General features: G+C 38.6%; 4 protein-coding genes across 5 annotated transcripts in view; all 4 read right to left on the bottom strand.

The window, feature by feature from the left end:
• colq (collagen-like tail subunit (single strand of homotrimer) of asymmetric acetylcholinesterase) overlaps positions 1–2126 on the bottom strand; it is a 14002-nt gene extending 11876 nt beyond the window's left edge. The window contains exons 1-2 of one of the 2 annotated variants that reach the window (XM_053627737.1): positions 1009–2126; positions 1–2 (exon numbers count right to left, since the gene is read on the bottom strand). The exon at positions 1–2 is cut by the window's left edge and continues 105 nt beyond it. In XM_053627737.1, the coding sequence (XP_053483712.1) occupies positions 1–2; positions 1009–1102 (96 nt within the window). In that variant the 5' untranslated portion in view covers positions 1103–2126. Of the gene's footprint in view, positions 3–565; positions 632–1008 lie in introns of those variants that run through there. The other variant, XM_053627747.1, reaches the window with a different exon arrangement.
• A 132-nt stretch (positions 2127–2258) lies between these two features.
• hacl1 (2-hydroxyacyl-CoA lyase 1) lies at positions 2259–15015 on the bottom strand. The gene is made up of 17 exons (XM_053627725.1): positions 14856–15015; positions 11497–11601; positions 10181–10221; positions 10002–10082; positions 9830–9902; positions 9364–9441; positions 9181–9275; positions 8660–8772; positions 8395–8530; positions 8152–8257; positions 7698–7781; positions 7046–7147; positions 6755–6909; positions 6177–6335; positions 5552–5659; positions 3650–3836; positions 2259–3128 (listed from the first exon to the last, which is right to left on the bottom strand). Exons 1-17 carry the CDS (start codon positions 14904–14906, stop codon positions 3096–3098), a joined length of 1707 nt encoding a protein of 568 aa, XP_053483700.1. The 5' UTR covers positions 14907–15015; the 3' UTR covers positions 2259–3095.
• Positions 15016–15111: 96 nt separating this feature from the next.
• On the bottom strand, positions 15112–17390 carry LOC128609252 (uncharacterized). Its single transcript, XM_053627760.1, has 2 exons — positions 16505–17390; positions 15112–15590 (listed from the first exon to the last, which is right to left on the bottom strand). Exons 1-2 carry the CDS (start codon positions 16649–16651, stop codon positions 15438–15440), a joined length of 300 nt encoding a protein of 99 aa, XP_053483735.1. The 5' UTR covers positions 16652–17390; the 3' UTR covers positions 15112–15437.
• Positions 17391–18562: 1172 nt separating this feature from the next.
• Positions 18563–22796, bottom strand: part of ankrd28b (ankyrin repeat domain 28b) — a 31775-nt gene continuing 27541 nt past the window's right edge. Inside the window, exons 25-28 of the mRNA XM_053627712.1 lie at positions 21856–21938; positions 20460–20542; positions 20270–20361; positions 18563–20151 (exon numbers count right to left, since the gene is read on the bottom strand). Coding sequence (XP_053483687.1) covers positions 19871–20151; positions 20270–20361; positions 20460–20542; positions 21856–21938 — 539 coding nt within the window. The 3' untranslated portion in view covers positions 18563–19870. The remainder of the gene's footprint in view (positions 20152–20269; positions 20362–20459; positions 20543–21855; positions 21939–22796) is intronic.

Raw genomic sequence — 22796 nt, 5'->3', positions numbered from 1 at the left:
ATCTGTGGTTGGGGAACAGGAAGAACATGTCAACAAACAGGCAGCATAAGAATACAACAAGCAGTGTTCGGGTATGGAGTATGGCAGCCGGCCCTGAGATTGTCAGGCATACAGATAACTGCCCAGAGAGAAATGATAGCTTTTCTAACAAATGGTGGCTTTGCTTTGATTTTTTTTCCAATAAGGATTTGTTGCAAATGGTCAGTTAATTTGTGACAATGCAACAGATGCATTCACACAACACTACAATACAACATGTACTCAAAGGAATATAGATTTATTCTCCGTCTAAATGCTGACAACTAATCCCCAATGCCGCATTGGTAATTATTCTTTTCAGTTTTTGGAGGATTCTCACATATTAAAATGCTGTCAGTGCTGTTTTTCTTGCAGGTAGATGAATCACATATTCAGTGATTCATACTGTCCACATATAATCTGTAAATATTCTCTGTTTTGGTGGTACGACATGCAAATGTATACAGATATTTATAATCATCAGACAATTAAACTGGATAAAAATAAGGGACAAAGTCAAACAGTCTTTGAAATAGAATAAGCGTACCATTATGTCCTCCTCATGTATTCTTATGCATTAATCAGCTGAAAGAGTAATTATCATCGTTAGCACAGAGCACCTCGACAAAACACATAAACAAGGATAATATGCAGTGGGTTGGAATGAGAAATGTTTTCTTTTTACTGTAGATGTAGTAAGTGTTTTGACTACATCTGCAATAAAAAAGAAAACATCTCCCAATATAGCTCACTGCATATAAATATACAATAATAATCCTGGCTTTGATGAAACCTGTGCATTTATGTTGTACACAAGTGGCTGTAAAATGGAAAAGTACAAGACAGATAACGTAAATATTCCATAATGATAGACCTTTAGATGCATCAAACCAAGGAATAGAAGAATAACTGCAAAAGCTGCAAGCTCCAGGTTCTGAACAGACATTAAAATGATGCTCCCAAGCACAAATCAATCTTGAGTGGTCGTACCTGCTGGAAAGGAGAAAATGTTGTCCATGAAGGAGTGTGACGAAGCATAATGAAGGAGGAGAGGTAAATACAGTCCGAGTGTGAAAAGAAACATGCTGCTTGACTGCAGAGAGCTCTGTACCTCCAACGACTCTGGCTACTGAACTGAGGCTTCACACCACTACACTCCCCCCTCTATCTATCTCTCTCTCTGACACACACACACACACGTCCCTGCCTTCTTCACTATCCACAAGCCTTTGGGAAAAGGGAATGCCAACCCATGCCATGGTTAAAATCGCTCCTTTGCATTGGCCCTGTGCTAAATATATAGTGGTCAGCTGCCCTTTGTAACCAATATTAGCTTCTTACTACTGGTACTGCCTTTGTTTTCCCCTGCTGCACATTGAATATAAAGCGACATGCTGCGTTGACATTGAGGTGAGTATGTGTCATATGTATCGCATCCCCATATATATTTTAAGCACGCACATCATAAGCAGACGTGCTGACAGGTCACGTCTGGAGTAAATCATGACCTTACATGCGATATAACATGGAGCACAGTTGTCTAAAATTATGTATATGTATAATTGAACCTTTATCTATATAACCACACCTTTATGTATTGTGAAAGAAAATATGAAAATTCACAGCCTATGAAGAAGATTTTTCTTTTTACAAAGAGCAAAATTTGTCACTTATCAGAACATCTTGTCTCTTAATCATCATTTACACAGACTGTATCAACCAGTGCGGTAGAAACCTACTGGCCTTTCTTCCCCCTCAGAAATAATGGCATGGCCGCTTAAGCCCTGCCGTGGAGATAAAACATGCTTAATGCAATTCACTACGGGTGCCAGTCCATCCGCACAAGTAAAATACAGGCAGTGCATTTTAATAAACACATTTCATTTACAACATATCCCATAGAACACACAGTAACATTAGAACCTGCACTCATGCTCAACTCGTATAGATTATAGGAAACTGTACATCCATATTATTATTATACATTGTCCTTTGTATAGCAGAGACTGCACAAACGAAATAAAGAGGTCAAATCTAAACTACATATCGAGTCAGACATCCATAATTACAACTACAGAAATAGTTCAGTAAAGTACTCCACTAAAAACTTGGTCATTTATGTGACGTGACTCCCGGCCCCCTGAGAGCTGTTTGCTGGACTGAGAGTTTTGCCTTGCTTTATTGCTGAGCTAAAGCACTGATGGTCTTTGACATGCAGGAGAAGCAAAGGACAGGAAGGCTTTAATTAACTGGAATATGAACTGAGCTTAACCAGAGCCCTTTCCAGCCTTTTTACCTTGGACATCAAACCACTTCCAACACTTTCACATACACTTACAGTACATATATATTCCATTAACAGCTCAAGTGCTGCAATTCTTACATGTTGCCACATTATCTTATTACTATTTTTGTAAAGGCAAGTAACCCCTGCAATTTGTACAAACGTATATTTTCAAATGTTTAAGAAACACAATTTCAGTCATGGGACTACTTCTGTGTAAATTTTAAAACAGGGGCATCAGAATGCAATCCACGAGGGCCACAATACAGAGAGTTTAGCATCTGGCCAGATTTAACACGCTCCTTATTTCAACTCATCAGCTGATTCACAAGTCCTTCATTGGATGAATTTGGAGTCTGGAAAATATAAATCCATATAAGAACTGCTGGGTCTGGACTTTCTAATTTTAAAACTTATGTTAGCGGAGTCAATTGTGATTGTTCTTTATTATGTAAAGAGATAAAAGATCAATAAATTCATAATCACAGGTTAACCACAGTTCAGGTTTGTGGCTGAAAAAAAGAGCCTCATATTTAATTTGTTTAGTTTTTTTTTTTTAGAAAACATCTGGTAATCAATGGGAATACATAAAGGTGCAGGATCGGGTAGTTTTGTCGTCTAGGTTTAGAAGAGCACTGTTGAATCGGCATGTGCCACTGCTACTTCCCATTACAATACATTTTGTGCTTTTCATTATCATAAAAGATCACAGGAAGGCACTGTGCGAGTCATATGTAAATCCATCATAGCAAAGAGGGATAGAGATTCCAGCTTAACTCCTCTTCTTACTCTCTTACAGGTTAGAGCAAGTCAGCCAGGGGAACTCCTAAACAGACAGAGAGACAAACACAAAAGTGAGTTAGGGGGCAGAATGAGAACAAACCAAGAAAGGAACAAATTTGCAATAAATCTTTATGAATGCAATATGCTGCAGTACACCCAGACTGAGCTGTTCAGCTTAATTCCTGAGGACAAATACACTCAACATATTATTTGTCTTACTGACTCCCTACTGTTGATACACACACACCTGTACTGTACAGTAAGTGGAGGTGTACACCTAAAATCTAGGCCAACCAATCTGACAATAAACCATAGCACATAACTCTAGCCAGTTATATTCCTCAAAAGTAAAACAGAGAAAATATATTCAACTTTGCATCCTGTCAAATATCTCAGTTAAGTCCACAGTCAATTTAACACACAACCTTTAACTCTACCAAAACCAAAACAAGGAATAACATAAGCTTAAGCTTAAATTCTCACATTTAGACTGTGCTTGTAAAATGATTTCACCTTGTTAAATATGGGTTTTTACCCAGATGCTAGAGGAGTGTACATGGCTACCTGTTGCTTTCGGTCCGAGCTCGGGTCTATGAGCACGTTAATTAGGCTTGGGGTGGTGGTCTCATTCAAGCTCTGCTGTAGGGCAGTGCACAGTTCCTCTACTGTCCTGACCAGATAGCCGCTTCCCCCGAACGCACACATTACCTGCTCGTAACGTGCCTCGGGCAGGAGTGTTACTGGAGGAGCTCTGAAATACACACAAACGCATGACAATATTCTCATTAACACACTGGGAAAAAGAGCAAGTGTCGTGGTCTGTTCTATAGCATCCCACAGCATGCAGCACTAAACCAGAACTGAAACTGCAAATCAGGCGAATGCTTATTTATACTGGTGACAAATATACGAGTGTAAATGAGATAAATGAGAAAACTCAACTGTTGTCTTTGCCTTACATCATTACCTGTTACAAAACTCCTGCACCTTACAAGAGTGTTCGCACCTCTGTAACTCTATAGCAAGCCCACAATTAACCCGTCTACCAAACCTGTTTCCCTTCCTTCATTCCTATCTAAGACACTGGAACGTGACAGACAGCTGTCTTCATATCTTCAATTCAATGATCAATGAATGGATGCTATCCAGTCTGGTTACAAGACCATGAGTTCTACAGAGACAGCCCTGCTAGCAGTCATAAAGCCAGACAACACTAAGTCTTCTGTTCTCATCTTTCTAGACCTGTCTGCTGTCTTTGACATTGTAAATCACCACATGCTCAATTCCAATATTGCCGACATGGGGATGGAAAAAAATACCCCATTTCGTTACTAGAGGAGTGCCGCAATGGTCAGTTCCTGGTCTAAATGATTAAATTTAACTGTTGCCTTTATCCAAAGCGACTTACAATTGAGACAGGATACAACAGTGGAGGATACAATCGTGGCAGCTTGGTAATGCTGGGATTTGAACTTTGTTTGGATGAAGACTTTTCAGCTGAAACCTTGACAAAACTGAACTGATATACATTCAGGTCCATAAGTATTTGGACAGCGACACAATTTTCATCATTTTGTACATCGGCAAAATTACGAAAATTGTGTCACTGTCCGAATACTTATGGACCCGACTGTACTTCCCCTCTGCTGCCCTTAAATCTCCATTGACCCCATCAGAATAATGTGATTTTAACTTCAACATCAACACTAAATCAACCACCAGATATTTCTTCATATTACTTCTTCATAACATCACAAGAATATGACCACAGAATCTTCTCAAATTTTTCTACAAGCAATTCCTAGACTTGATTCATGCAACTCTCTTCTCAATGGTCTTCATTCATATGCAAAAGACCTTAACAGAATATTCAGAATGCTGCTGCTTAACTAGTTTATAACCTCCCCAAGTTCATTTTATAACATCTGTATTGATGTCACAGCATTGGCTTCTTGTTGTAGCAAGAATGAAATTCTTTTCTTGTCTTATCTTGGCATTTTGAGGCATCACAGGGCTCATGCCAACTCAGGCCTTCAACTTCAGGGCATTTGGCATGTGTCTAAAGATGCTCATAGCATAAGATGTGACTGCTTCACTTCTCACGGTTGAAATGAGATTTCCCTACAGTCTAAATAGCCCAGTGTCGTTATTCCTTCCACAAAGTCTAACGATGTTCCTCTCAGGCAGTATCTAGGATAACACCTTTCTGTCTCTGCAACTACCCTGATTTATCTACTGTATTAATATGTATGCACTTAGGTTTAAATGATTAAACCCTTTCATTAATGATTTCATTAATGATGTGCTACGTGCTTTAGGGACCTAGAAATTAATTGTATATTAAATATTCAAATATTTAATATGTGGTCTCAGACTTTTGGACCCCAGTGCACTGACCCTGTGCCTCCTCATCAGTAGTTTTGCTACTAGCCTGTCAAGTCGTCAGTGAAGAGATGTACCACTCACATAGTGGTCATGTCTCCCATCTTCTCCATTTCCTTCCATGTCTCTGTATTTACACCACTATATATGCCATTGTTGTTGATGACAATGATGATGATTGGCAGCTTATACCTGTTCAAAAAACATACAATTTTACACTCAGTAGTAGTAGTAAAATTACACAAACAATAGAACAGAATAAAACAATGAAATAGAATCAGACTGCATTCATTCTATCGGCACAGAAACAGGCCATAGATCTTGTAGCATGTCTACAGAACAGCTATATTTGAATAATTTCAAATGGAGAATCCTTTATGCACAAATGTGCAGTAATAATAACAACAACAACAATAATAATAAATGGAATTATTAGTGAATATTTTTAAATGTATGGTCATAGTTTTTGATTTGAGATGCTCATGACAACAATCACAACAAGGGTGGAAAGTTTTAAATAATACAAATATGTGTCCCAGAATATGCAAGTGGATGTGCTTTTAATCCTCCAGATGTACACTATCTAAGGTACACAGGCCAATATGTGAACAATGTCACTTGAATTCTTGCTGGGTCCACCACACATGCATGGACAATCACGCCTCAACTATAATCCTGGCCACTGAGTGGTTAAAAGCATGAGCTTTACCTGCACATGGTCTCTACTTCCATGCCCGAGAAGCCAAACGCACTGTCTCCCTCCACACACACCACTCTTCTGCCTGTCTGCTGAGCCTTCTCCAATACTGCTGCAGCAATGGCAAAACCAAGTCCCACACCCATGGTGCCGAACGTCCCGGCATCCAGCCTGCAGAAGAGATCACGAGATGACCTAAGTGTTGCCATGGATTTAGCTTTACATTTCAAACTCTGCTGTATTGTTTTCACATTTTAAGGTCTATGGTGCCAATTCATGGATCATCAAGGAGTCAGGTTCTCAGCTGTAAATGGAATATGTGGAAATAAGTGACTGCAGTGTTACTGAATTTAGAAACTTATACACTTTCTCCCATCAATCAGAACGACACTACCAATTGGCATCCGTAAACTAATGTATGCGGAAGAGGGCAGTTCTACTCTTGGAGGAAGCACGTGTTTACTCCACCCTCCCCAGTTGGTAGCGGTCACGTGATTATGTGAGAGTTAGTTAGTGGGTGTAACAGACCAGACCAAATTGTGGGGGGGGGGGGGGGGGGGGGGGGGCACGGACGGACTGATGTGAAAGACCTGCGTCTGGGTAAGTAGTTGAGCAGCATGGTGCGGCCAATGTCCATGGTGTTGGCTCCTTCACTGACAATGACACAGTCTTTGGGTAGGAGTTCAGCGATGTGGTAAAATGCTGTATAGTAGTTCATGGGCAGAGTGTTTTGGAGAGAAAGAGCCTGCATATGAAAAAAAGGTCTATTTATTTCGAGTGCAGAGGTAAACACAGAAATTAAATTAACACTGAGCAAAATTATGTGCATCAATTTGATTCATGACCAATTTTTTTTTTTTTTTATTAAGTCAGGCCGTTACCTTTGATATCCGAGCATTGGAAGCCATTTTTTCTTTCAGGTTTGTCCACCACTCTGTGTCTGCTGGATACATCCATGTGTTTAATCTCAAGAGTTCTACCAGCTAGATTTGAATTCAGGAAAAAAAATGCTTATTAAAAGTAAGTCTGTGATTAAATCTACAGTTTTTAGAGCCTTCTGCTGCTGTGAGACATGTTGCAAATAAAAAGCGTTCACCTCAAATCCACCCACCACTAAACGTCTGTAAAGTGCAAAAGATTTTTATACATTTTGTGCAAAATAAAGACAAAGAAAGAGAAGATTAGGATTGACAATGCAGCTCTGTAGATTAATTATCATTATCGGGTTTATGTGAATGTTTAAATAGTGTAGGGTAAGATATTAGCAGTGAAGACGATGAAATGAGTCAGAATGTTTGCATTTCCTGTCTGTGAAATGAATATTTTTAAGATGAAATAATGGCCCACATTTTGCCTTTATGACTGCCTTAAACCCCGTTTTTACACTCTTTTGGATGCCCTTTCGGAAATCACCTTTAAAGAAAAAAAAATGACCTTGCATGTGACCAAATTTACAGTGAGGTTTATCTGTATCTGTATAAAGTAAATATACTAATATAGGTAATAACATGCAACATGCCGTGTTGTGGATACCTGGCTGACTACGGCCCTGACATCTCCCAGTAGTGCTGCTGTAGCTCTCACATTATTACTCAGCTCCTCTGCACATATATCCACCTAGAGAGAGAGAGAGAGAGAGAGAGAGCGTGCGAGAGAGAGAGAGAGAGAGAGAGAGCCCAAAACAACACAATCATTTACTCCTTAAACCAACAAGAGACAGTTAAAGGTAGGTACAGGCAGTCAGCTTGCATTGGGGTAATAAAACAGACAATATTTCAGTGAATATATTGGAATGAATACACTGGGAGAAAATGAAGGATAAAGGTGGCTAAATGGACATCACACAGAAATGTCTAGTTTAGAACGCTGAATCTGATCTATAACCTTGAGCTGTTTTAACATTACTATGCCTGACAATGGGGGATCTGGATTTCTGCAGAGGTTTGTTTGCCCTAAAATGCCTGTTTGCACTCTATTCTAAACGTACCTGAATAAGTTTCATATCAGGGCTAAATCTGGGAGGGAAGCCAAAGTGCAGGATCCAGTTTAGTCTGGCACCCAGCAGCACTACCACATCTGCCTGCAGCAGAGCTCTGGAACACAGACACAGCTTTTTTTTCAGGGTTTACATGGATTATTAAGAGACGGTATTCAAAAACAGATCTAATTATTTAGCTTTTGTCAGTAATGTATTCAGTTTAAAGTGGAAGTGGACCACACATGCACATACCTGGAGCGGGCAGCGGCCACACAGTTGGGATGGTCATCAGGAAGTACTCCTTTTCCCATCGGAGTAGGCAGGAAGGGCAACCCACTTACTTCCACCAGCTCTTTAATTTCGTTCTCCGCCCGGCTGTATGCCGCGCCTACACACATATACACGTTTACTGTATGTATGTGTGTATATAAAGTACTGCACTACTCACATACTTACAGCTACACCAGGAACAATGCCCTGTAGAATAGAGTAAGGAAACATATTGTTTCAGTGTCACCTTTGCCAATGATGAGCAGCGGTCTCTGGGCCTGTTTGAGCATCGTGACAGCTTTGGAGATTTCGTGATTGTTAGCCAGGCTCACTGGAGGAGGAGGACAACAGGACGGAAACCTGAAGTCACACAGTGACAGGAGCTGAAGTCAGAGTCAGACATAACCTGGCTGAATGACCTCAGAGAAAAGTTAAGTAACTGCTTTATACTGGTCAGGGTCACTGTGGATCAGGATGCCATGCACAAACACACACACAAATATGCTCATTCACACCCTAGGGCAATTCAGCATAGCCAATTTACCTACTTGCATGTTTTGGTAGGTGGGAGGAAACCAGAGAACCTGAAGGAAACCTGAGCTCAGGATCGAACAGGAGACCCGTTAACAGTGACACGGTAATTCTACCCACTGTACCGTGCTTATTTTCAATCACATGCATGAACTCATGGATCAGAAAGACTTAACGATGAGTCAGAAATATGTAGATGAAAAACAAATCACACACAAAAGACATAACTGGAATCACCTGATGGTTTTCCGGTCCACTCTTGCATTCACCATGTCACCAGGGATGTCTATGTAGCATGCTCCTGGACGACCGTAAATACTGCTCCTTACTGCCTGGTGACACAACAGAGCAAGCACTTACATAAAGAAACAGGAGTGAGAAACCACAGGCCTAAAAGAAAAAGATATATTCTAACGTTACCTTTTCAACTACAGCTGGTATCATAACAAGGCTGCCTGGTCGGGCTGAAAACTTGCTGTAAAGACGACAGGCTTCTACCTGATCAAGAAAAGAGGAGAGAAATTCAGTTTGATGCCTACATTTGATGTAGGGTTTAAAAAAACCAAAACAAACAAAAAAAACAAGCAGAACCCGACGACAACTGCATCAAAGTGAATGTCTAGCCCCCAACAAGTCTAGTCCTTCTTGTTAATAATTTGTATGCTAGAAATACACTTACTGTAACTACGCTTCAGAGAGGAAGGAAGCTATTGAAGAAAGACTATTTCACACATTTAATCTTGCTGTAACCTTGACCTGGTTACAATGATAATTCCAAATAAATCATACAACCACTCTTAAGATATCATGCTAATGAGAATCTTGTACAGAGGTATGGAGGGATGAAAGGACAGATGTACAACCCAAAAACATCATGCATAACCACCTGTGGAAATTCTTGAAATGCTCCAGTTGTCTCCTGATTCTGATCTGCGGAGCCTCCAATGACGATCACAGGCCTGGAATTAAAGAAATAAAAGAAGAAGAGGGGAAAAAAAAGAGTGAACCTGTGTATTGTACAAGGATTCACACATTCAATGAGATTTCAAACTCATTACCAGCAGTTCATGTTAGCATTGGCCATTCCACCAAGTGCATGGATCAGCCCAGGTCCAGACACCACAAGACACACTGCTGGACTGTGACAGGGTAGCAAAGAGCAATAAGGGTGAATGTTTGGGCACAAAAAGCAAACGCACCGATAGTACACAAGAAATCAATTAAGGGAAACACATACCGTCCTGTTAAATATCCGACTGCAGAAGCAGCATAACAGGCCTGTTGAAAAGAGATGTGCATTAAAGGAAATATACTGCATATTGAAATATACAGTACTGTGGAAACGTCTATACATTTAAAAAAATTCTGTAAACAGCAGCAAACAACAAAGTTTTTTTATTTTTATTTTACTAAATTAAAGGGTGTTTGTTCCTAAGCATATTTGAGAATCTGCCACAGCTCTTCTGGAGATTTTGCTTTTGCAGGTAAAACCTGACAGCCTGCATCAGGGTTGTTTTTTTTGTTGTTGTTTTTTTTTTAGTGGTCTATTACATAAAAATGTACCTTCTTTACTGATATAAAAAAAATCTATAACATTTCATTTTGTTTGGAAAAGTAGTGTGGAAATATATTTTTTTTTACTGAATAAATAAATAAATAAATGTCTAAGACAAAGTTTTTTTTTAATAAAAAAGTGTTTTTTGCATTAATAAAAATGTACTTAATAAAAATGGGCTTTTGTACTAATAAAAAAAATTGGTTTATGTATTAAAAATGTGGTTATGTACTACTAAAGATTTTTTTGTATTAATAAAAAAAAATGGTTTATCTATTAATAAAAAAATGTGGTTTATGTATTAATAAAAAACTGGTTTATGTATTAAAAATGTGGTTTATGTATTCATTTTTTAAAAATGTGGTTTATGTATTAATAAATAAAAAATGTTTTTTTGTATTAATAAAAAATGTGGCTTACGTATTAATAAAAAAATGTGGTTTATGTATTAATAAACAAACAAACATGTGCCTAAGACTTTTACACAGTACTCTATACATAAATCAAAGCAAAACTGTCAATAACATTTCATCTGTGCAAAGTATTTTGTTCATTTTTATGTATGTACATTTAAACTCAATAATTAAGCACAAACTCTTATCTATACTGACTTACAAAAAGAACAAGCAGCTGAAGGCAGAACAACAACAAAAAAAATTCTTGGAGAATATGTACAAATGCTAGACTGGTCTATGTACCTGAATAATTAAGAACTAAAATGGACATATTAAAAACCTAAACTGATTCGACTGAAGAGCTAGCAATTGTTGTAGAGTTGATGGTTACACAGTAGAAGCACATAAGTAATGAAGTCGTTCTAGTTTGGAGTTTTAACAACTCAACACACTGCAAGTTGTTTGTGATGATGTCATCACGTACTCATGATCCTGATTAGTAGTTGTAAAAATCCATTACTTGTTATCTAGTTCATAGCTGCATAGCTCTGTGTAAGTTTTTGAAGCATTCTTTTAGCTGTTTGTGAAGGGGTGTGCTCTTACCGCTTGTTCATTGCGCATGCCCACATACTTGATGCCCGCAGCCTGGGCTGCCATGGCAACCTCAATGATGGGAACCCCAACGATGCCAAACATGTACTCCACATTCTGCAGCGTTAGGATTAGCATTAAACCATATTAGAGTATGTACAAGATAAAAGAAATAAAATCAGAGGTGCATAATCTTCATGCTTTTGATGGAAAAAAAAAAAATTAGGATCTGAAAAGTTTAGAATAAACTCATGTCCACGTCCATCACATCCAACTTGACAGCTCTGTTATTTGCGGAAATGTAATAAACAGGTTCTAAACTACTGGTGGCACAGGATATTAATTTGACGCAGAATAGAGGAGAAATGTGCTGTGAATAGTGATTGAGAATACATCCTAATTAGGATCATTTACAAAGCACCAGTAAGCTTTGAGCAGTGGGAAACAGAAGGAGGCGTTACTGGTAACAGTATTTGTGCATATTCCAAAGAGCACATGGGTTAGGGTTAGGGTGAAAAATGGCCCATCCCATTTTTCATTATTGACACAATGCACTAATCTGATGCTCATACTCTCACTAACTCTCAGCAAGCATATACAAGGACATGGAAAACACCACAGACATGCTCATGTGCATGATCTGTGTCGTGTCAGTCATCTTACAACACGTCAGTGGATCAGATCAGAAAATATTGAAACATTTGCAGTTGAATAAGATTTGAATGATTGTTGGGTTTTTTTGCTCACTGAGCCAACCCCCACTTCCACGCATGTACACAAATCTCCACCCACAAACTTCCCTGAGTTAGCATTAGCCAGGACTGTCATGACATACAGTGGCATGGAAAAGTTTGGGCATGGTCATGGTCAATACTTAGTAACACCCACTTTGGCAAGTATCACAGCTTGTAAATGCTTTTTCTAGCCAGCTAAGAGACTCATTCGATTCTTGTTTGGGGGATTTTCACCCATTCTGCCTTGCAAAACGCTTGTAGTTCTGTGAGATTCTCGGGCCGTCTTGCATGCACTGCTCTTCTGAGGTCTATCCACATATTTTCGATGATGTTTAGGTCAGGGGACCGTGAGGGCCATGCCAAAACCTTCAGCTTGCGCCTCTTGAGGTAGTCCATTGTGGATTTTGAGGTGCGTTTTGGATCATTATCCTGTTGTAGAAACCATCCTCTTTTCACCTTCAGCTTTTTTTTTTTATAGACCATGAGATGTTTGTTCCAGAATTTGCTGATATTTAATTGAATCCATTCTTCCTTCTAAGAGTGAAATGTTCCCCGTGCCATTGGCTGCAACACAAGCCCAAACATGACCAATCCACCCCCGCTTAACTGTTGGATAGGTGTTCTTTTCATGAAATACTGCACCCTGTTTTCTCCAAACATACATTTGCTCACTGTGGCCAAAAAAGTTCCATTTTAACTGCGTCAATCCGCAGGACTTGTGTTCAAAATGCATGCATGTTTAGATGTTCATCTGCAAACTTCTGATGCTGAATTTTGTGATGAGGATGCAGGAAAGATTTTCTTCTGATGACTCATCTGTGAAGGTCATATTTGTACAGGTGTTACTGCACAGTAGAACAGTGCGCCAGCACTCCAGAGTGTGCTAAAATGTTCCTGAAGGTCTTCTACAGTCAAAGGGGGCGGGGGACGGTGATTTGCAATCCTATGAGCAGCTCTCTCTGAAAGTTTTCTTGGTCTTCCAGAACTCAACTTGACCTCCAACTTTCCTTTTTTTACGGCCATTTCTTAATTACATTATGCACTGAGGAAACAGCTACCTACCTAAAACACTTTGCTGTCTTCTTATAGCCTTCTCTTGCTTTTGTAGACATCAATTATTTTAATTTTCAGAGGGCTAGGCAGCTGCTTAGAGGAGCCCATTGCTGCTGATTGTTGGGACAAGGTTTGAGGAGTCAGAATGTTTATAAAACTTTGAAATTTGCATCACCTAGGCTTTCCTAATGATGACTCTAAACAAGCCATAGCTGTTACGAGTTAATTAAAGTCTGAGACCTTGGTAAAAGTTAATTGAGAGCTCAAATCTCTTGGGGTGCCCAAACTTTTACATAGTGCTCCTTTCCATTTTTTACTCTAAAATTGTACAAAACAAAAACTAATCTCGCTTCAAATGTTTAACTTTATGTCTTCTGGAGATCAGTTCATCTTCTACTCACTTAACTATTCACAGTAACAGAAATTTTGATTGGGGTGCCCAAACTTTTTCATGCCACCGTAACTTTCATGCACACTTGGGCATTCAACTGCTTGACAGCCAAGTTATTAGTGACGTGTCGTTCATGAACGATTCGTTCATTTTGAACGAATCTTTAATATGAATCGGGAACAATGAGTTGTCTCAGAGAGTGATTCGCTCATTTTTGAACGCGCATGTGCAGCAACATCCCCATAGGTTCTGTACCGGAAACAGAATTGATTAATTCACCTCTCGAGTCTTCAGGTTTGAGTAGTTCGTTCATCACGTCACAGCCTCACTGCATTCAGCCTATGGGGAGGTCACCGGATGAACGAACGACTCGAACCCGAAGACTCGAGAGATGAACTAATCATTTCTGTTTCCGGGGAACAGACGTGACAAAAGAAAGAAGAACTCGGATCAGGAGGTGAGGTGAACCAACAGACTACATCGCCTGAAGACCTGCTAAACTATGAATTAATCATTTCTGTTTCTCATCATTCAGCCTTGGCTGCATTAGCCTATAGTTTCTTTTATAGTTTATTAAGTTCTAGATGTGTTGGGGAATTTAACATGTAACATTTTAATTATATTCTGCTGAAATGAACGAAATGACTCGGAAAAAAGATTCGTTCATTTTGCTGAACAAGATTCAAAGATCCGCAAAGGTCAGTGAAATGATCTGAACTTCGCTTCACTATAAGTTATAACTCCTAAACATATAAACTTCTCATCCTCAATGATATATGAGGATGTGAAGGGGCGTTGGGGGCGTGTCCAAGAAATGACTGACAAGAGGCCAGTCCAAATACAAATAAACTTACCGGACTGGTTGGCAGGTTTTTCAAACTGTTTTTTTTTTGTTGTTCAACTACGCAAAACACTTCTTCTGAGACAATGGCTTACACTATTTAAAAAAAATAATTTCTATTAAAGTTACCATATTATTTGTACTAGTAATTAATGAAAAATATCGACTTTTGCACCTTTAAACGTGTTTTTTCTTGTTGTGTTTAACTTTAGCCGCTGTTTAACTTTAGAAGTTAACTTTAGAAGCAGTGTGATTAACAACCACACTGCTTCATTTAACTAGCTAAAGGTTTGAAAGGTTCTGGAGCTTTGCTGGATTCAGTAGAAAGTGATTTCAGAATGATTACACTAACCTGAGCCTTCAGTGCTTCAGCAATAAGCTGAGCTCCTGTGACTTCCTCCATAGCTTTAACTGTAATGGGCGCAGAATTACAGCAGCGCGGTCAAAGTGCAGGACGCTGTCAGCAACACGGGTGCATTCGAGCTGATCACTACTGTCACAATCTGCGCAGTCACACTCATTAGAAAATTTAATCGCATCATAAAGCCAGAGAAGGTTCATTGAAACACCCAAAGGGGGGTTCTTTATATCTGAGATCATTAAAATAATAATAATAAGAAGAAGAATAACTATAACTACAATAAATGTATTTATTTCCTTTCATGCGTTTATTAAAAAGTACATCCCTGTGAATTGGAGTTTGTTATTATAACAATGCTAAGCTTGCTGAAAAATGTAATTATAATATAACTGTAAAATGTAAGAAATTTAATAGCATGTGAATACACTGGAAATAATTCTGACACTGGTATTGAAGTGGCTATGTTTTTGTGGTGTGTATTAGTAACTGATTAGTCAACCAAATGAAACAACACAGAATAATGTTTAATATATCTGGTAATTACAGACATAATCTAATACATTTGTTGTAATGTTATTCAACATCAAAAATGCTATTGTAGAGAAAGTTGTATTTGTCCAGTGCAGTATTTGCCAGGTTGCTGTCCGCATCTTCTGTCATATGTATTTTTCTGCCTTCAGCTTCATCTTCTCGACCATCAAGATACGACTGTAGAATCTGGAAAAACTGGGGACAAAGGGGAATAATAATAATAATAATAATAATAATAATAATAATAATAATAATAATAATAAGAGGAAGAAGAAGAAGAAGAAGTATAAGAAGAAGAAAAATATACACATGTAATTTGTGACACATTATGAAACATAGGGATGAAATTCCTAAACATTAAATATGAAAGTAAAATAGCAACAGGAACAAGAGGATGGAGTACAGTAAGAAAACCTTTTGTCTGAAATACCCCTGCTTAAAAAAAATCACAGAAATTCTAATGGTTTCCAGTACAAATACCAGTATAAACCATCAGCTATCCATTAAAACCATTACAATTATTGCTCTTTAATGGTATCCACTAGACACTAGACATAACATGCCACCAGTAGAAGGTTACAAATTACCAGTAGAGAACCACAGGGACCATTACAAGTTCCATTAAAACCAATATAATTCCCATTACAACCAACTATCACAAATTCTATGAGGGTTTCTACTGTTTTTTTCAGCAGGGGCATGACTGACAGGCTATTGTCAAAACCAGAAATGGCTTTGATACTTACTTTAACATTTTTTTTTTTTTTTTTTTACATACATTGTGTTATAATTAATGCATCATAGAGATACATTATGATGTCTCACTCCTCAGAATATCACAGTTAATTATGATATACATGGATTTGACCTTTAAAACACATGCAGACTATGCTAGAAGAAAAAAAACATACTGCAGAAATGGCTTTGATATTTACTTTTACATTATTTTTTATTCAAAGAGACCTACAAATAAGGCAGAATACAATGGAAACATTTAACTGTTAAAGGAGTGAACAGCATTACAAGTGCAACTTGTAATGACCACAACTAAACAGAAGTTGGTGTCAGGAACATAGAGAGTATTAGAGATCACAAGGTGTTCAGCTCACCAACGTTCTGCTCTTTGGATTGCTCAGAGATCTCCATTCTTCTGTGCTCGAGGTGTCCGATTCAACTGAGACCATGAGCAATGCTGCTAAAACCAATACAGTCAACCTGTCGCGCAAACACACACACACATACAAATTAAAGATCATTCAGCTACTTACACCCTTCCTTAACAAGGAATACTGCAGAAGCAGCACACCATTCACTTACATCTTTATCTAATGTTAATCTTCAGAGTTAAATTGCAGGTGAATTTCTTCTGTTTCTCTTTCCATCCCTCTTTTCTATCCTTTTATACACAGAGGCATAGACCTCATGAAGAATTCTCACCTTCCACATAAATGAATATTTCCTATTGAAATAATTGAAGGTCACATGGCATATTGTGTTATAATTAATGCATCATAGAGAGATGTTATGACGGTCACTAATGTCTCACTCCTCAGAATATCACAGTTAATTATGATATACATGGACTTGACCTTTAAAAGACATGCAGACTATGCTAGAAGAAGAAAAAACCCATGCTGCAGTGAAGGATGTGCTTAAAGGGAATGTAGATTGACAATTACCCGGGCAGTGAGAACAGAGTGTAGAGAATGCTGACCACTAATGAGTAAAGCTTATAAACGAGGAACTTTCTTTTCTTGTCACTGAAGATATAAAAACGAGCTAGTCACTATACGGCTTTGGTTAAGGCTCTGGGTTACTGATCGGAAGGTCGGGGGTTCAAGCCCCAGCACTGCCAAGCTGCCACTGTTGGGCCCTTGAGCAAGGCCCTTAACCCTCTCTGCTCCAGGGGCTCTGTATCATGGCTGACCCTGCGCTCTGACCCCAGCTTCCTGACATGCTGGGATGCTGTGCATATGTATATGTGATCAATAAAGACTCATTATTCATTACTTAGATGCACATCAACATTCTATCAATCACAACAGAAGGAAAATGTTGGCTTTCAGGAAGAAATAGCAATTTCCAGATGGAAACAATTGAAAAGAGGCAGTTGTTAGCCTGGACGAGATTGCTGGTGATCTACTTAGATCTCACTATGATCCTCTTATTGCTCCTGATGGCAGGCTAACGCCTTGCATGTGTGTGTGAATGAGAAAGAGTGTAAAGCACTTTGTAGAACTGCTAAAGTTAAACTGCTAAAGTTAAAAGGCAAGTGCAGGCCATTCACTCACTGCCAGACCCATACCTCAACCATGGGAATCACTGATATTAGACACACTTGCCTTGAAAAGTGAAAAACAATCAGCACAGGATCACGTTTTAAGACTGAAACACTGAATTCATGACATAAGTCAAATGCAATTACCCAGTGCAGCAATACTAGAAATTATCCAGCTCGAATTGGTGATCACAGCCATGCCATAGTCATACGGCTTATGACTATGACTGGACGGTTGTTGTGTTTCGGTGTGGCATGAGTGAAGCGTAATGACGAAAGTCAAGCATGGGAACATGCTTCTTATTCCTACCCACAAAGTCTCAAATTTTACAAGCAGCGTGTAGCCCCAGAAACAAACAAGGAAAAGCAAAGGGTTTGTTTTTGGGTGTGGTTCATTATCCTCATGTCAAAAATGACATAGAATAGTGTCTGTGCATTGCATTTCACATTTGTTTTCATTTGCCTTTCCAACATGACTAACAACTGAGACAGAATCTAACTGAGCAGTTGAGGGTTAAGGGCATTGTTTGAGGGCTCAACAGTGACGATGCTGGGATTTGAATTCACAACCTTCTAAACAGTAGTCCAACACCTTAATCACGGAGCTACCCATTTTTCTGGTTGACTCTTCATAGATATGGGTCTCGGTGCTGATCATTTCTTTAGTTGGGGTCTTGCCTACAAGTATTAATTGTCACAGTGCTGATCATTTTGAAACCATTGTTATGCAGAAAGATGTTAAAAATGTAAGAAAACCTGATAATATTATGATGAAACCATACAGCATTCTGATACATGCTCATTATGGGACTTTTTCTACACTACTACATAAGCAATTGAAAAAAAGTCACATTACTAGGTCATGAAAAAAAAACAAGTGACTCAAATATGAAATCACATTTATTTATTCAGCCAACCATAAAATATACATGAACCTCTTGTGCTGAATGGTAGGGAGCAGTCGCTTCGCTAGCTATTCTCTTGCCTATCCTGCACAAAAGCATAGACAAACATAACGCCGCTCCACTTTCAATTCAGCCAACAAAATTAAACAGATGAATATCCAGTTTCAAATCATTCCAAAATCCATGTGAGAAAATACAAATAACTTTGACATACCAAGGATTGAGTGGTTTCATTAGCTAATCAAAGCAAGAAAAAAAACTGATAGGAGCCAGAAAATATATAACATATTAATATTCATATTTCACCATACAAAGAGACCAGATGCTGTCCTACCATTGGTTTACACAGTGTTCTTCATCATCCAGAGCAAAGCATGCTGGGAGCTGTTTGCTTCAGTTCAGTTTCAGTGCTTTTTGTTTTGTTTTTTTTTTAAATATAAACATAGTGTTTTTTGTGCATCATAGTTTTGTTCTCCAAACTGCCCCTAGTTTCCTGCATCCACACAGCAATATGTGAAGGCACAAGATGATGAAACATGGAAACTAAAAATAAATACAACAGGTAAAAAGAATAATTTATTTTTAAAGAGAAGACAGCAATGGTTAACTTGCACTTCATGCCCATCGCCATTAGCATTACAACGCTAATATTAATTTTCCCCCACTTGCCCTGTATGATTTGAAAATAGAAGAAAATGCTATGATTTTTCCCCCCCTCTGCTCAGAGGGACATAGGACATAGACATGTATTAAAATCCTGTTTTAAAAAATAAATCATCTGTTTCCCCCTATGCAAAGTAGCAATTAAGTGTGCAGGAGAGATCACATTGAAAGCTTCACGATCAGCCGTGTCTTCTTCTCATGGGGACAATTTAAAACCTGCCCTCGTTTTCAAAAACCAGTTGAAAAAGGGCTTAATCCCGTAAGAGAAAAGAAATCGGTTGCAAACTACACCTACAAAACATTGGTCCCTAGGCTGATGAATCGTTACACTTTATTGCCATGTAGGGAGGCAGCTCAGCTGATACGGCTCTCGAGAGCAATTCAGAGGCAAGCCATTGGACAAGAGAAGCAGAAGGTACGCTGAGGTATCTGCTGAAAGGTGCTGGTTGAGATTGAGGCAGATGGAGATAGGGACTTGGGGCAGGGGCTTTACATGTGTTTCTAAGAAAGAGTGTGTATGTGTGTGTGGGAGAGACTTAAGGCTCTGCGCAGTGGCCAGCTGCTAGGATAAAGCTGCCTCCAGGTGATTAAGACAGGATGTAACTTCTCTTCCTCCCCCTCTCTCTCTCTCAGTAGGTCTCGGAGTCGGAATCATTAAGCTCGTCTTCTTTGTAGAAGCCGTGGTGCCCGATGCTGTTGAAGCTGCAGTAGGAGCTGTGTCCACTGCGCAGCATGGGCAAGCTGTCGAATGTGGCGCTCTTGGCTGGACTATTGTAGTGGTTGATGGTGCTGAATGGCAGGCTGGGCACAGAGCCACTGCTGGGAGACACGGGCATCATGGTGGCCAGGATGAGAGCCAGGCAGTCTGCCACATCTTTGTTGGGGGCACATGCCAGGGCAGGTGTGTAACCTGGGATGGGGCGATTTATGACAAGTATTAATGCACTGTACGCATGTAAGAAACTCCAAAAGCTATGATCGTAATCGAAAAGTTTATATCTTGCGTTTCTTTCACAAACACGAGTTACCATTTTCATCAACAGCTAGCACGCTTGCACCTTTGGCCAGCAGATCCTGTACAACAACCGTCAGTCCGTTTCTGGCAGCCACGTGCAGCGGCCTACACACGGAATGACTCAAAGTCAGCCACTGCTCTTTAAAGTTCACCTGTTAATTGACTATCGTACATGTGCCCCCCCAATCATGAGTCATACGTACGTTTGTAAAGCTGCGTTGGTGGAGTTGATGAGATTTCTGTCCGTGATCTTCTCTAAAATCAACAAGGCACTGGTCTCATGTCCCTACAGAAGAGGACAATCACAATAGTTAAGGATGACTGATGATGTCCGCAGAAAAGTTTCTGTGCATGTGTATTTCTGCCTGACAGGGCCGAGGACATGGAATAATAATAATAATAATAATAATAATAAAACCTATTCAGAAGAAATATTTCAGTAATATCTAGAAGGTTTAAGTCTACTATCAAAAATGTTGAAATGAAATCACGATCAGATTATAAGTTTGCACACAGTCAATTTTAATAACTAAGTACTGAGCAAATATTGTCTAAAACTGAGATTTTTTTTTTAATCTCTGTTTTTATCTCTGTGCACACAGTTCCTAATATCCAGTGATAATTATCCCCTCTTAAAAGTTGACTACCACCTGGTCCCAAAATGTGTTATTGTTGCTACTGCTTCCAGTATGTTATATAATAGTCAAAAATTTGGAAACACTACATTGAAGGGAAAAAAAAAATATTATATATAAAAAATGTATTTTTTTCACAGTACTGTGCAGAAGTGTTAGGCTACCTATTTTTTTATTTGATGACTTCTACATTATCGAGCCAGTTAGATGTTAGATTCCCAAACATTAATTTTCCAGCACGAAATTAAATGTTACAGAAAAATGTTTGTATGTCAGTAAAGAAAGCAGAATATTAAGTGGTAAGAGACATTATTCAGACAAAAACACAATGAAGGCTGCTGGATTTTGCTACAAAAATAAGAAGGAAGTGAGACAGTCAAAGTCTCCAGAAGAACCGTGACTGGTTCTGCAAGATGCTCAATAAAACGTACAGCTCATTTCCTTATAAAACTGCACTAATTCTACCTGAGACTACTCTTTGAATTTTATGTCACACCAAATATTTACTTTGCTTCATTTATTAATGTTTACTGCTCTTTACGGTATTTTCTTTTTAAACGTAGAAACATTTAATTTCATTAATTTTAAGGCATCTTTGTTCTACAGCATTTCTTTGCATGTGCCTAAAACTTTTGCACAGTACTCTGTGTGTGTGTGTGTGTGTGTGTGTATGTATATATATATATAAATATAAATAAATAATGTGCCATTTCATGATAAATCTCATCTCATCCTAAAATAAAGTAAAAATAAAAAAATAAAATCCTATGAGCATAATGTGTTCAAACTTTTGACTGGTAGTGTATGCATGTATTCTTTCCTAGCAAATCTAATTTTACATGTATTGCATTATTATTATTTTTTTTAATGAAATAAAAACAATTCTTGTGGACTAGGAATTTTAAGCCCTACACTGTGTGTGCATGCGTGCATGCGTGTATGTGTGTGGGTGGCTATGACTGACCTTACTGCAGGCCAGGTGTAGTGCAGTGTTTTTATTGGCATCCTGCAAGGTCAGGTCTGCTTTCGCACTGCTCACCAACAGCTCTGACAAAGGCAGAGAGAGAGACACACAAACAGAGCTGAATCACACATTGGGCTTTCCTTAATCATTTCCATTTTCTTCACTACAGCATCATTGTCCAGACTTGATTCAAACTCAGATGTGAAGTTGAAAATGCTTATTCAAATGTGCATTTGCAATTACGTTTCTCTTATGAGCCAAAAATAATCTTCGATATAATTCAAATTCAATTGCAAAACAACTGTTTGCATTTTTGTGCAATGGCTGCCGAAATAAATATGCAAAAATCCAGTTGGCATTTCGATTTGATGTTGAAACAGGTCTGATTCAGTCGTACTGAAAAAGTAATAGCAATCATTTCATTTGTGATTGGACTCTTCTCTTCTGCTCGTGCTATAACTTCCCTAGAAATAAAACACCTTTAGATTTTCATTTCAACAAGACAGAAGTGCCAATCAATCAAGCACAGTGGGCGGGACTTTGTGGTGCAGAGTGTTTCTGAGGAAGTGATGAAATTGGTAGATTCTCTCGTGAAGATATAAATATGGAGATAACAATCGCTAAGGTTATTTTAACACTTGCCAAAAAGGACATCTCGCAACTAATTTCTTTATATTGCTGGGAACGTTGGAATGGCATTTACTGGAGTTACAAAACCTGAAAATATACCCAAAACCTCTAAATATACACCATTTCACTACATTTTAATCAGAACCACAGCCCACATGCATGAATAATACAATGTGCACTTACTGTATGCATAAAAAAAACAACAATCCCACTTACACTATTTCACTTGCTGAAGATCAATATTTATATTTAAAATGAGATTTATATCTAACCTCCATCCCACAGAAGTATACTATATGGGCAAAAGTTTG

The sequence above is a fragment of the Ictalurus furcatus genome, chromosome 1, assembly GCF_023375685.1.
Source record: "Ictalurus furcatus strain D&B chromosome 1, Billie_1.0, whole genome shotgun sequence".
Classification (NCBI taxonomy): Eukaryota; Metazoa; Chordata; class Actinopteri; order Siluriformes; family Ictaluridae; genus Ictalurus; species Ictalurus furcatus.
This window is presented reverse-complemented; position numbering and strand designations above follow the sequence as displayed.